Raw genomic sequence first — 13,576 nt, 5'->3', positions numbered from 1 at the left:
GCGCATGCAGTTCAGCAAAAATAGACTCTGTACATAAACGATCGCTGCACTGCTGCAGACGCGCCGCTCATGTAATCCACTGACGAACCACAACCACGTGCAGTGTGAACACTGGAATCCATTAACATGTGTGCGTAAAAAAATACGCAATGCATACACACTGCAGACGGAGTATGTGTGCGCTTTACATATACGTTGACATTCCATGTCCATTATTGTGAAACCTGCGAGACAAAACAAAAACGCAGCTGCGATCACAGCGTCCAGCATTCTCCTGTTGTTAAAGTTGTTCTTCTGTCGACCAGCTTATGTCACTTCCTAGTACACAATGTCTGTGCGAATGCAACCCTTGAAATGGTACTGGAAAATAGTTTGCACAAAATCATCCCAGTACTTTAGTGCTTTACATTTAGTTCTGGAACTAAAGTGGTGCAAAAGGCCCTAATGATGACATTAAATGCCTTGATGGAAAATCTCTGTTACTGCCCACCCATTCCGTAAGCATTAGTATTACATCTGCGTATATTTTATAGTCCATATAGCACTGGCTAGAGATGTCTATTTCCACGCCAACTGTAATTCTTTCTTTGATTTCCAGCTCCCCTGTTTGTCAGATTTGAGCTGTGGTTAGATGCGGGAGCTCCAGGTTTGCAGACTAGGTGAAGATATATAAGAGGTTCAGTTAATGTAAAGTGGATTATTGTCATATCCTGAATTTGTCACAGGGTCAGAGTTTGACGTACAGTAAACCATTGTCACCCCCCCGTCAAGTGGTCTTCCATTACTGCTCGCCTCCCATTATCTTATCCCTGATTCCCTGCTGGCTAATCTGTTTCCATGAATACCTCCCAGAATAGTATGAGAACAGCACATTTTATTATTTTATTTTTATAAAGTTTGAATATAAGCTATAAAGTTGCCAATTGATTTTGTCTTTTCAAGGCATGATGAGTTCTGGTAGTTTTAGTTTTATCTTAAAATGGTGTTGTATTTTAGAAACCGTTACAAGCCTTTTCAGGAGACACAAAAGAAAGTGGAAGAAAGGGAACATCAAACACAGCTATGATCGCTTTTTCATTGACTTCCCACTGCTTTAAAGACTTTTGTGCGATAGCAACGCTCCCTGTGAACAGAACTGACTTCCTCCTGTTTTTGTTTGATGGCTTCAAATCTATGAAATGGAGAATCACAGAGCATTTTTTCCCTCAAACTGTGTCTTTTTCTTTCCCTTGTTTCTGCTGTCCTCCATGATTTTCCCTGGGTTCATTGCTTTGTGCATTATCCAATCTGTCACTGTCAGAAAAAGACATAGTATTTGAAATCAGCATACTGATGCTTTAGCCAGCTTTCCCTTTTTTCTATAGTTTATGGACAGGAAAATCTGCAAGAAAAATACAAATTCTGCAATGAGCACCAACGCATTATTTGTAGGGTGACCATATGCGCCGTTCATACGGGACACGTCCCAGCCAGGATTTTAATATTGCCTAAAATATCCAGGTTTTGGCTATTTGCACTGTGCAGGTTGATCGTTGTGATACATTCATGAGAGCTATAAAGAGCAGAGCAGACGGCTCCTTATGCTTTTGAATCGCTTACGTGTATGTTCGTTCGTTTGACTTGAAGGATTGTGGCGCACTTTGTTTTTGTTTTTTTTTTGGATTTGTGCGCAGCGACGCTTCAAGACAATCGAACAAACAAACACGTGCGCATATTTGCATAGCTTTGATTGTTCCCTCTAGATCTCACCTTCTCACACGCAGCCCCACGATTGGTCGACTATGTACAATACCTGCATGTTATTGGTCAAGCTGCTCTGGATGTTTAAGGCATTATTAAAATTCTGGCTGGGACGTGTCCCGTATGAACGGTGCATATGGTCACCCTATTTATTTGCCATCCCAAAGAGGCACAAAACCACTCTCACTAACTTTTTCATTAACTGTTCCCTCCTGGTGGAATGACCTGCCCAATTAAATCTAAATGGCTGAGTCCTTAGCCATCTTCAAGAAACGCCTAAAAATATGTATCTTCAATCTTTATTTCACCCTCAAAGTCTAGCCCTCTCTATTCTAATTCTATTTTATCAATTTTTTTCATTTTTTATATAAAAAAACCCTTGACCTTTATCACTTGCAATCTCTATTCGTCTTCTAACTGCTTGTTTTTATATATATATATATATATTTATATATATATCTGGCCATCTCTGCTACCCTGTCAGATTTTATTACCTCCCATGAAAGGTAGTACTTATATGGGCTCGCCAAACCAAGGGAAAAAAGAGCCTTACACGGCCCGGGGCTAATCAGATTTCTTTGCCCGAGACGCTGTCCTCATTACACAGCTGCTGTTGCAGCCATTATAATAGTTTAGTTTTGGTTTTTAATGGCAAAGTGGTCATATTTCATTTCAAATCTTTATTAATTTAATTCAGAAATATGATTGAAACATTTTATGTTTGTTAAATTCAAGTTTGTTTGTTTTTTAAATAGCCTACAAAGCGGCTAGCACAAGATAACCGTCATAATATTTTACGACAATGAAATCATGTTACATTGCATGGAGTAAAATTTAATATATTACACCTGTATACTCCGCCAAAATATATATAAAAAATGGTATGTGGCAGCTGTCATTCTTCACATTTCACGTTTGTATTAAATTGTTCTGTTTTTTTTTTTTCAACATGCACTCAAATATTAATTCGTTATTACTTTCGTGCTGCAAATATTAAACTGGAAAATATATTTTACTCACATGCCTCATGAAAGGAGAATATCTCACTAGAGATTAAAGAGCGTAAAAAACATTCATTGTTTGTATATTATCTTAAAATTGACAGAAGCCTGAGGCTTTGTGTTATAATAAAAGTAACAAAGCCCAGAGCTTAATGCGTTTAAAACATTACATATTATTTCCAAGCATTTATACCATAATTAAAAGCTTGTGAATAGTCACATAACGTTATTTAGTTCATAAAAATCAACATAACAGAGTCAAATTTTTAAATGGTTTAAAAAAATTGTATGGTTATCAAACCAGTGGAATATTACATTTTATTCCTTCAACAAATAACGAATCATTTTAATGCAGCTAGCTCGTAATCACGACTTAATACGTAGGAAACAGGAAGCTTCTCGCTCAGCACAGTGGAGTACATTGTTCTGTTAACTTTGTGGTTTATTATTTTGAGTCGTTTGGGACACGGTGACACAGAAGAAGAACCTCTCACAGCATATTGCTCTATAAATCTATTGCATTTGCTGCTCAGAAATGTGTAATCATGCTGCACGTATCAGCAGTTCCCTGCTTCGGCGTTTTTACCGCTCACACTGCATGCATACCGCACTAATTAAACTGAACTGTGCTATGGTCCACTTCTTCCAACCAACAGCATCCGAGCGCGGCACGGAGCAATCACAGTCAACCGAACCGGGCTTTGGGGTAAGACGCGCTCGGGCATGGTTCGCATCCTTAGAAAATAGTCGCACAGCCTTATCGATAATCGTCCATTAAATCGACTTATCGAATATTCGAAAATCATGACCTGGCCAATCAGAGCACACCTCGCTTTTCAGAACGATGAGTTTTGTAAAAATCAACACATTTCAGAAAGGTGGGGCATAGAGGAGAAACAGTAATGAACAGTTTGTGGAAAATAATGTGTAATGAAACACTTTTCATTAACACATTTTATTACACCAAATACATAAAATAATGTTCTTCTTAGCAAAATCAAATGACCCCTTTAATACTGGATATTGTAATATTGAGCCACCCAAAATAACCACAAGGAAAATGTACTACTTTACTGCGACAGCCCTATATTTTGTTTGTTTATCTTGTTTTTTATTTTGTTTTGTTCCAGCCAATCAGATTCAGCCAGGTCAAGGCAGGTCTTGCCATTTTAGTGCACAATATGATTTAGGTAAAACGTGAACACTGTTGTTTGTGGATGAGATCCCTCTTTGGGGTTTCCAGCCTGCATCTTTTTGGTTAAAAGCCCAATTATTACCTACACTGCTACCATTTGGAGCATGTGGTAGTGCTGTCCTTGTCTGAAGAACTCAATGATAACCTTGACAACTGGCCAGCTGGACCAATTTCATTCAATTAAATTCAATAAACACACTGTTCAGTTCACTTCTACCGTAATCTCAGAAATGCATTACATCACAGAAGAACGGAAATCTGCCATTAACCTTGTGTTTTGTTCTCAGAGTGGGTAGCGACTGATTTCATTAAATCTCTGTAGTTGATTTTCCTCATCACAGATTCTGAGCTCTATGCTGGGGGCTCAGATTTGTTACACATGTAGAGATAATTGATTCAGCAGAAGTGATTTCATTGGCACGTCTCAGTGGTCGTTGGTGTTGGAGACACAATACAGAAAGCACACTTACTTAGCTCTGTGTGTGCTGGCTCGCGTATTCACATCTGTGTTTGTGTATGTTGCTAAGCTCCTACCTCCACAGGTTGCTGACTCATTAAGTCACTGTTTGCTAGTGTGACCTCATGAGAGATTGCGGTTGTGTTGCTGCCGGGTTTAAGTTCACAATGGACAATCTTAATGAATATGTTTGATGGTTAATTTCATTGTTCTTGAAGTCCCATCATGGAATCAAGCAGTTCTTCTCCCGTTACTGACATCTCTCTTTGTGGTTGAATGCATATCAGAGCTTGTTTTTGTGTTTTAATGGTGCTAACAGCTTGTTTGAAACTGATACTCTACTGGAAAAAGTCTGAGCTCTTGGCGTAATTATGCAGCGCACGGTTGCATAATTAGGTTCTGGATTTTCCAAATGTGAATTTCCAGGCTTGGCCGATATGTCGTATATTAGACTGTCATGACGGCTTTAGTATTGGCGCTTAGATGTTTCTTAGATGAGTTTTCATGTTCGTGTTTTGGAGATTTAGCAAGTCACATTGATGTTTATTCAATGGTGTTGCTGCCAAATACACATTGTTAAATGCTTTTTTAAAAGCTTTTCCATTCCCGTTCAGTCAATCAGTCACATCATGTGAGCGAGACAGAGGATCCACACGATTTTCGGAAGATTGGCATGCGATTCAGAGATGGCTTCTGTGTTTCGATGCAAAATTAAGTGTACAAAGCATGATGGACTGGGAAAGATGTGAACTTCTGCTGTCAGAGGTCCCATTAATGATGTTTTCTAGGGTCACTGGTCATGAGTGATGCTCACCCTATTTTAGGTGCCCTGAGTTGATTTGTTTTTGGCATTGTAGACCATTCGCAATGCTGCGCTTGGTTGACTTAATTGTTTCCGTCCAGTTTCTCCGATCTCAAACCAACTGGAACGTGATTTATTTTTTTATTTTTTTTTACATTACTATTTTTGTTTTCTTGTTATTTTTGCAGGAACTCTCTAGTTGTGGCTGGAACAAGAAGGAGAAACACAGTTCAGCACCCAACGCTGTTGCCTTCACACGACGCTTTAACCAGGTAAACTGCAGACACTATTTGTTGTTGCCCCATTATTTGGATATAGACAGTGATTAACTGTAGACTTGCAGCTGAGGAGGTTTAAATACACAAAACTGGAGAATTGTCCAAAAATAGCTGTGCTGCTTGATATTTTAGCAGAATTTTTTTTTTTTTCCGGGTTCTTAGATGAATAAAAACTTTTTTTAAATATATATTTTTTCATAACAATGTAAAAGTCATTGCAATCACTTTTGATCAATTTAATTATTTATTTTCTTTTTAAGAAATGTCTTTTCCTTTTACCCCAAACGTTTGAGCAGTAAAATGTGGTTTCTGAAACATACATTTAAATAAAAAATTAAAATGAAAAAAGGCTTAACCGGAGAAGCACATTACATTTTTAAACAGTAGCTTTTTGTTACTTTTTAAAAATATACTTTTCCATTCAAAATGATACTCGAATATGTGTGTGGTCAGCCAGTTTACTATGGCAGGAAACATGTTTATTGTTTCTGTGGCCACATGTATTGGAGTGTTGGTTTGTTTTAAATAAAAACTTCAAATCCTACAAACCGGAAAATAAGGTTTCCAAGTGGTTTGTGTTAGAGATTGGGCATTAAAGTGGAGAAAAGTGTTGGTCGAGGTAAATGTTCGGGTCACGAGGGGTGGAGGCTTCTCTAGTTGCTCAGCTTCCAAGGGCTGGCATGCTTGTAATGCGCTGGCTGAGCATGTTTGCGAATGAGTATGTTTCTGGCCAAAATCTCTTGACTTTATTGCCTCGGATTGGCTAAGTTGGAAAATGACGTCGCCGTCAAGGTTCTTGTTAAAAGAATTTGGACTCTATGCTAACACAAGACGTTGTGATTTTATGTCACAGTCACTCCGGGTGAATGAGACAAGTGGGAAACTAAACTTACATTTACATTTTGGCTCTACTATGAGCAGGTGATATCAGTGGTTGAAAAGCTTATCACCGAAATGAGGCCTGTGCAAAGATGTTGGATGCACACCACTAGGGCAGGGAAACATTGACTTGATCCAGTTGGCCTTTGAAGAAATATGTGGCCTCCTCTGAGTGTGTACAAATTTCTGTGTGCAATCGTTGCTTCATAATTGACAAAAGATGACAGTGCGTAACCAGAAGGGAATGATTATTGAAGCTTATATGCAAAGCAGAAGTTGTTTTTTGCACCTCTCCACTTTAAGACTTAAACACACCCTCACAGACACAGACTTTCTCCCCTGATAATATGGCTAGCGCTCTGTAATAAATATGAGAATATCAGTGAGGAATTTGTGTTCTGTGGAAACTTCTCTCAATATACATTGTGCAAACGGCTAAAGCGACTGTTCGGGAACCCACATGCACTCGCCTGCCAACACAAATGTACTTTCTGAAGGATGATACTTGGAAAGGCAAGAACAAAATGTCCTAAAAAGACTGGAACGTATTGTCCAAAGGATACTGAACTGTATGTGTCTCTGAACTACAAGTATAACTGAACTATAACTATTTGAATGATTCAAGACTCACTCCTACAGGAAGTCTTGTTTTGTTCCTAAAAGAATCGGCGCTTTTGACAAAATTAGTTGAGTGACTATTTAAATGACTTACTTCAGTCACTAGTTTAGTTTTATCATTGATACTGAACTCTTAATTATATGAACTAATATCAGTGAACTGTATGTGTTTATATTAGTGCTTTCAGAATTAGCAAAATAATGCAACCGATTACTTTTTTCAATTTAACGTGATAAAAATAACGCAATTAACGTTTTTCACTTTAATCACTTTTTCTCTTGACAGAATTGACAGAATATAATTGGTTGACAGCACTAGTTTAAATGTTTCAAGGCTACAGTGGGGCTTTGTGTGTTTTTGTAAAACCAGTAGTCTAGTTAAAAAACAGTTGTTAATGTAATTCACTGATTATGTATACGTTTGTCATCATTCAAGTGATGGTTTCATCACATCAAATGTTGGTAACCGAAAAACGATAGCCTTCTTTAGTGTGGAAAACAATACTATGGTTCCTTTTGTCTTTGTATTTTTATTAAGTACAAAAGAATGAAACTCATATAGGTTTGGAATGACATGTGGTTGATTGAATGATGTCCACTTTTTGGTGAACTCTCGTTTTAATAGTATAATGATTATATAACGTGCGGTGTGAAGTATGATAATTAGTAGTGTGCCTTTATTCAGTGGTTAGTTAACACTAGTTTTGTCATCATTAGTTGTTATGTGCTTTTAGTAGGTTAGTTGATCATCAATACTTTTCTCATCATTAAAGGAACACATCACTATTTTTGAAAATAGGCTCATTTTCCAATTCCCCTAGAGTAAACAGTTGAGTTTTACCGTTTTTGAATCCATTCAGCCGATTTCCAGATCTGGCGATAGCACTACATAAAATTACGGTTGAACCCCTGATGTCACATGGACTATTTTACCAATTTCCTTGATACATTTCTGGACCTTGATCGTAGTAATTACATTACTGTCTATGGGAGGGTCAGAGAGCTCTCAGATTTCATCAAAAATATCTTAATTTGTGTTCTGAAAATGAACGGAGGTCTTTTGGGTTTGGAACGACATGAGTGTGAGTAATTAATGACAGAATTTTTGGGTGAACTATCCCTTTAAATAAAGCTAACTGATAATGCAGTAAGCTAATCATCATGTAGTCGGTTGGTAGTTACTGATCTTTGTTTTTATTTTATTTTTCTCAACTGCAGCAGGTTATTCAAAGCCATTGATAGTTGTCTGGTTCAGTTGTCTTGTATAACTCATTGTCATTGTGTAAAATCAAATGTTAATGTTGTTTATATGACTATAAACACTGGTAAAGCACTCTTTCCATAAATATACATTCTTTTTTCTCTCTTGCTAGACCTTGTGCTCCCCACTTCAAAGACTCCCAAATTAAAATGTTTGGTCTGTCATGTACAAACATGCAGTGTATTCATATTATATTTACTCTTATGTCCTAAATACAGCAAATAATGGAAGCAAACTCGGGTATAAAAATACACTTATGCAAACACACGCATACAGACAGACCCTAAAGATTGCCCATGGACAGATGTAAAAAATTAGGCACATATGGGTATCTTTTACCAGGGGATATTTGCATAAGGTCTTTTTTTTTTTGTTCCAGTCCTACCCCTTATTTCATTTGGTTCTTTCTTTCTTTCTTTCTTTGTCATGTTTTCCTTGACAGAGCATGGAGATGAAATGTTTTCTAATGGAGTATGTGGGGGAAAGATCTGCATGACTAGAGGCTCAAAATCTGACTCCAAAATTGATTTCCTCTTTGTGTAATGCAGGTGCAGGTGTGTGTAATGCAGCAGCTGCTGTGAATGTGTGGTCATGTGTGAGACAGAGTTTTTGCACTGTGTATTTGTGTTCGAGTCTGCAGTACCATGCTGCTTTTTCTCTTCATTAGTCATTAGAGTTAAATTCCTTCCACTGGTTTGAGGCGTTCCGGCTTCATCCAAAGACGCCGTCTCACAACAACAAACAGGGAAACACACAGTAGGGGAGATGGTGAAACAATGACCTCACTGTGTGTGCGTCCCAGCATCAGACATGTGGGGAGGGATGGGGAAAGAGGGATCACGGGAAGGAAAGGTCTGGAAAATCAACAGGAGGAATGGAAATGGGGGTTGAGGTTTGAAGGAGATGAAGAGTGATGTTTCAACAATCCATGTCTGCAGTTGCGTAACGTCTGAAGTTTAAAATACAATGTTTCTTCTTGTCTCTTGGCTTCTCATCTCCTCTCAATATCTTTTTTTCACATGAACATTTACATTTTCCAGTCCCACCATGTTGGGGTTAAATGTAGTGTAGCCTATATATTGACTATAGCAGTATTGATTAACTGTCAATATGTATTTGTTTTTATGGTTTTGTCTAATGTTAGGTGAGTTTCTGGGTGGTGAGGGAGATTCTTCATGCTCAAACTCTGAAGATCAGGGCAGAAGTGTTGAGCCTCTATATCAGAACAGCAAAGGTAAAAAAAAAAAAACACTCCATACAGCACACGTGTACTACTTAAAGGGATCATATGATGCTGCTAAAAAGAACATTATTTTGTGTATTTGATGTAATTAAATGTATTTATGCGGTTTAAGGTTCAAAGATTTTCCTTATACTGTACATTATTGTTTCTCCACTATGCCCCTCCTTTCTGAAACACATTTTTACAAAGCTCATCTTCCTGAAAAGCGAGGTCTGCTCTGATTGGTCAGCTATCCAGTGTATTGTGATTGGCTGAATGCCTCAAGCGTTTGATGGAAATGTTCAACCCCTTAACATACTGTGATGCATGTCCCGGTCAGAACACCAGCGCAACGAGACAATAACAATAAAACCCATTACAAACAAGGCAATTGTTGCATCCAGTGAGGACATAATTATTGATTATAATGACTTATACTGTCTTTTTAGACATTGCATTGCATCGCGCCATGTAAACATAAAACCATGTCTGTATTTGTGTTCGGAGAAACGACAAACAGCAAGCATAACACACTCCAAAGAGAAAGGGAAACTTGAAATTGCATTAAATGACCTCTTTAAGTGATTATGCTAGTTGCTAACTTTTCTCTCTTCTTGCAGAAACTGTGTGACATGAATAATCTCCATGCAGTGATGGCAGTAGTATCTGCTTTACAGAGCGCCCCCATCTTCAGGCTCACCAAGACCTGGGCTGTGAGTTATTAAATATATTAATTATTCATATTTTGCATGTTAGTTTTTACTTTGCTAAAACCTTTTTTTTAATATTAGAATTTTTTTTGCATATTTTAAACACGTTTTCATATTTTCTTTTTATTTATTAATTTAAAAATGTTCTTTTTTTTTTTTTTTCATTCTTTTTTTTTTTTAAAGCATTGTGTGTGTTTTTGGATCAGTTGGGTTCTCGGTTCACTCAATTATCTTTTTGTCCAACCCAGCTTCTATGCGTGTCCAGATTTCTCGGTTTTCATGTGTGTTTATAGGTTGTGAAATTATCCAGGTCTACAACATGCTCTCAGTCAGTTATTGATGAGAGCTGGAAACTGCAAACAAATGAATCACCGTGAAACCTTGAGCTGTTTCTTTCCAATACTTAGACTGATGAATAACAAGGAACTCTGTTTAGCTTTTCCCCTTTCAATCTTTACTGGAATTAAATTGTGCATTTAATTTCTCAAAGATGATACCCTCATATGAACACACTCCATAGTGCTAGGGATTTTTGTTCCCCTGAAATGAATTCAAATACAATACAATGATGGTACTTGAGTGATTATTGTTTTTTATCTTTCTAGCTAATAATTGTTAATGATATCCTTATGAACTGACTGCTTCAGTTTCTTTAAAGATCATTAGCTTGCAAAACCTAAAGCTAATAGTGGGGTTTCCCCAACACTCATCTGTTTCTACTATAAAATAGGGCAAATATCATAAAACAGACACCTGTTCCTCTGTGTTTTTTTTTTTTTTTACTTCACAGCGTGTTTGCTCACAAATCATTCTGTAGACGAGCATCTGCGCTGCACTTGGGTTGCTGACATTTATTAGCATTAGCAACTTCAAGTTTCCCAGTTATTTTTATTTTTTATCTTTTGGACAATTACAAAACCACCAAAGAACCACCAGGAACACCCAAGCAACCTCACAGAATGCTCTAAGACCACTCCGAACACCTGAGACCTGGCATCCACTCACAAAACTCCAGCAACACATGTGATTCTGAACATTTTAGAAGCCACAAGACAATGCTTTGGCAGCCACCAGCAACTTCTTAGCACTTTGGTGGGGCCTTTTGCATGTGCAAGCAGTATATGTTTGTATTTTGAGGGGTACTATGGTTACTATGGTAAACCTTTATAAGGATCAGGCTATCCAGCATCTCAGCGTATCTGTCTTTTCTTTGGAAACATTTTCTTGTCTTGTCTTCAGTCTCAGCCAACATCCCCCTCCTCCAGCTCCTCCAGTCTCTAGTGTACCATTTTCTAGTCTTTTACGTAACTGTATTCCTCTCCCCTGTTCTTTCTGTCAGATGCGTGTTTTCCATGGCTTCTCAGACTAGCACACACTCCTATATAGTGGGCTCTGAACACACTTCTGTGTGGCTATTTTTGTAATTTATTAAAATATTTTCCCTTTTATAAATTGTGTTATCTTTTTGCACAGATGACTTTTCATGATCAGTTTCCTTCCAAGTATTTTTTGGTGAAAAATGTTTTTAGTTATTATAAAGCATGCTAAAAATATTGGTAGCACTTTATTTTGAGAAGTGTGGAGAGCATTACAAGAGCGAGAGAGAGAGAGTGCGCGTGTGTGCGCCAGAGGTCACATGGGGTGGCTCTTAATTTGGTTAGGTTTGTTTGAATTTACTGTGCGGTACTCTGGGTTTCATTTCAGCGCTATCAGCTTTTCCTTTGTTTGCAGAGCTATAATTTAATCTGTTCTCTGTTTGCTGTCTTCGTTTCTCCACACTTTTATTTTTGCTGAGAACATTACTAAACACTAAACATTAGTTTTCAGTTTTGTCTTTTGTTTTGGTCAGGTGGAGATATTTCACGCCGTCCCGAATGCGATTATGTTTACGATTGCACTGCCGAGTGTTTGATAAATGGAAAACAAACAAAAATCATGTTAACTGTGAATGATAACTGGAATATGACAAAAAAAAAATCAGCACTCTTGAGATCTGTTGTTAGAGACTGGATTGTTTACAGCAGAGTTCATTTAGATGATTTAAACCCTGATTTACTAAATGTTTGTGTGTCTAGAAACACATGCTGACTTGATTAAAACGTTCAGAAAATTTCTGAATGTTGTCTACTGAGGGTTGCTGCACTTCTCCATGTCACAGATACTGATAATAAAGCCAGATTTCTATTGGACCAGGATTATTCCTTTAAAAAGGCACTTGTTATAAAAAAAAGTCACTTTGTTACAAAAACAACTCTCTTTTTCTCACTCTGTTTCCCACAGCTTTTGAGTCGAAAGGACAAGGCCACGTTTGAGAGGTTGGAGTATCTCATGTCTAAAGAAGACAACTATAAACGCTTGAGAGATTACATCAGCAGCCAGAGCATGACATCCTGCATCCCGTATCTGGGTATTTTTTCTTTCCACTCTTATTTGCACACACACAAAACATAAAATTTGCATCAATTAAAGATTTGTATTAAATTGTCCTATTTAAAACATTATAACATTATATATATATATATATATATATATATATATATATATATATATATATATATATATATATATACCATTAATAATGCACACCACTTATGTTCACCCCTGATTATGTTATAATGTATTACGCGTGTGTGCAAGATTAAATTGCCTGTGACAGTGTACTTCCTTTGTAGTTTAAATTTTACACATTTTTTGTGAAAGCACATTCACTCATGTACTGACACACTTCATTACATCCATTTTGCTCAGTGCCATGCTTATAATACTCTTATATAAAACTGGCATCGTTATTAGCAGTTATGCCCTGTTTCTGTGTGTTGGAGTTACATCATCTTCTGAGTCCTCTTCTGCTGAGGGTTTTTGTTTTTATTTTTTTACTGGCAGCACAAACTGTGTCTTGAGCAAACTGGAAAACATTTCTTCTGAGTGGCAAAAAAAAAAGTGTGTTTTGACTCTCCACTGCGAAATAGATACTCTGTCCTTCGCTGTGCCTCTCTCCAGTGCCTTCTATCATGTGTTAACATTCAAATGAAAGAAGTGGAGAATAAATAGTCTCTGTAGTTCCTCTAGGCTGCGTTTACAGAGTCAGGGTTTTGGATTAACAGCATATTTACAATGAGTCGTGAAATTGTCCTGTGCATACAGCACCTTACAGGAGTGGATTGGATACTCTGCTACTGTAATATGAAGACAATCCTGTCTGCCATTGAGTAAATGACATTTTTATATATTACATGCTTCAATTCATATTTTGTATAGAGTTGTTCAGATTCCGATACTAGTATCGAAATATCACTGATACCACAACAAATTCTGGCATCGGCATCGGCGAGTACATGAACCCATATACCGATCCGATACCATGTTCTTAAACAAGAAACAAGTTTGCGGTGTTAGATTTGTGGCTGCATTTG

The 13,576-nt window shown here is 37.4% G+C and overlaps 1 protein-coding gene across 1 annotated transcript; it reads left to right on the top strand.

Annotated features, from left to right (window-relative positions):
- Positions 1-3,372: 3,372 nt before the first annotated feature.
- Positions 3,373-12,629, top strand: LOC113037958 (ras-specific guanine nucleotide-releasing factor RalGPS2-like). The gene is made up of 5 exons (XM_026195268.1): positions 3,373-3,447; positions 5,384-5,467; positions 9,376-9,465; positions 10,074-10,166; positions 12,444-12,629. The coding sequence occupies exons 1-5, from the start codon at positions 3,373-3,375 to the stop codon at positions 12,612-12,614; spliced, it is 513 nt and encodes a 170-aa protein (XP_026051053.1). The 3' UTR covers positions 12,615-12,629.
- The last annotated feature ends 947 nt before the right edge of the window (positions 12,630-13,576 follow it).

The sequence above is a fragment of the Carassius auratus genome, chromosome 20 (genome assembly GCF_003368295.1).
Source record: "Carassius auratus strain Wakin chromosome 20, ASM336829v1, whole genome shotgun sequence".
NCBI lineage: Eukaryota > Metazoa > Chordata > Actinopteri > Cypriniformes > Cyprinidae > Carassius > Carassius auratus.
This window is presented reverse-complemented; position numbering and strand designations above follow the sequence as displayed.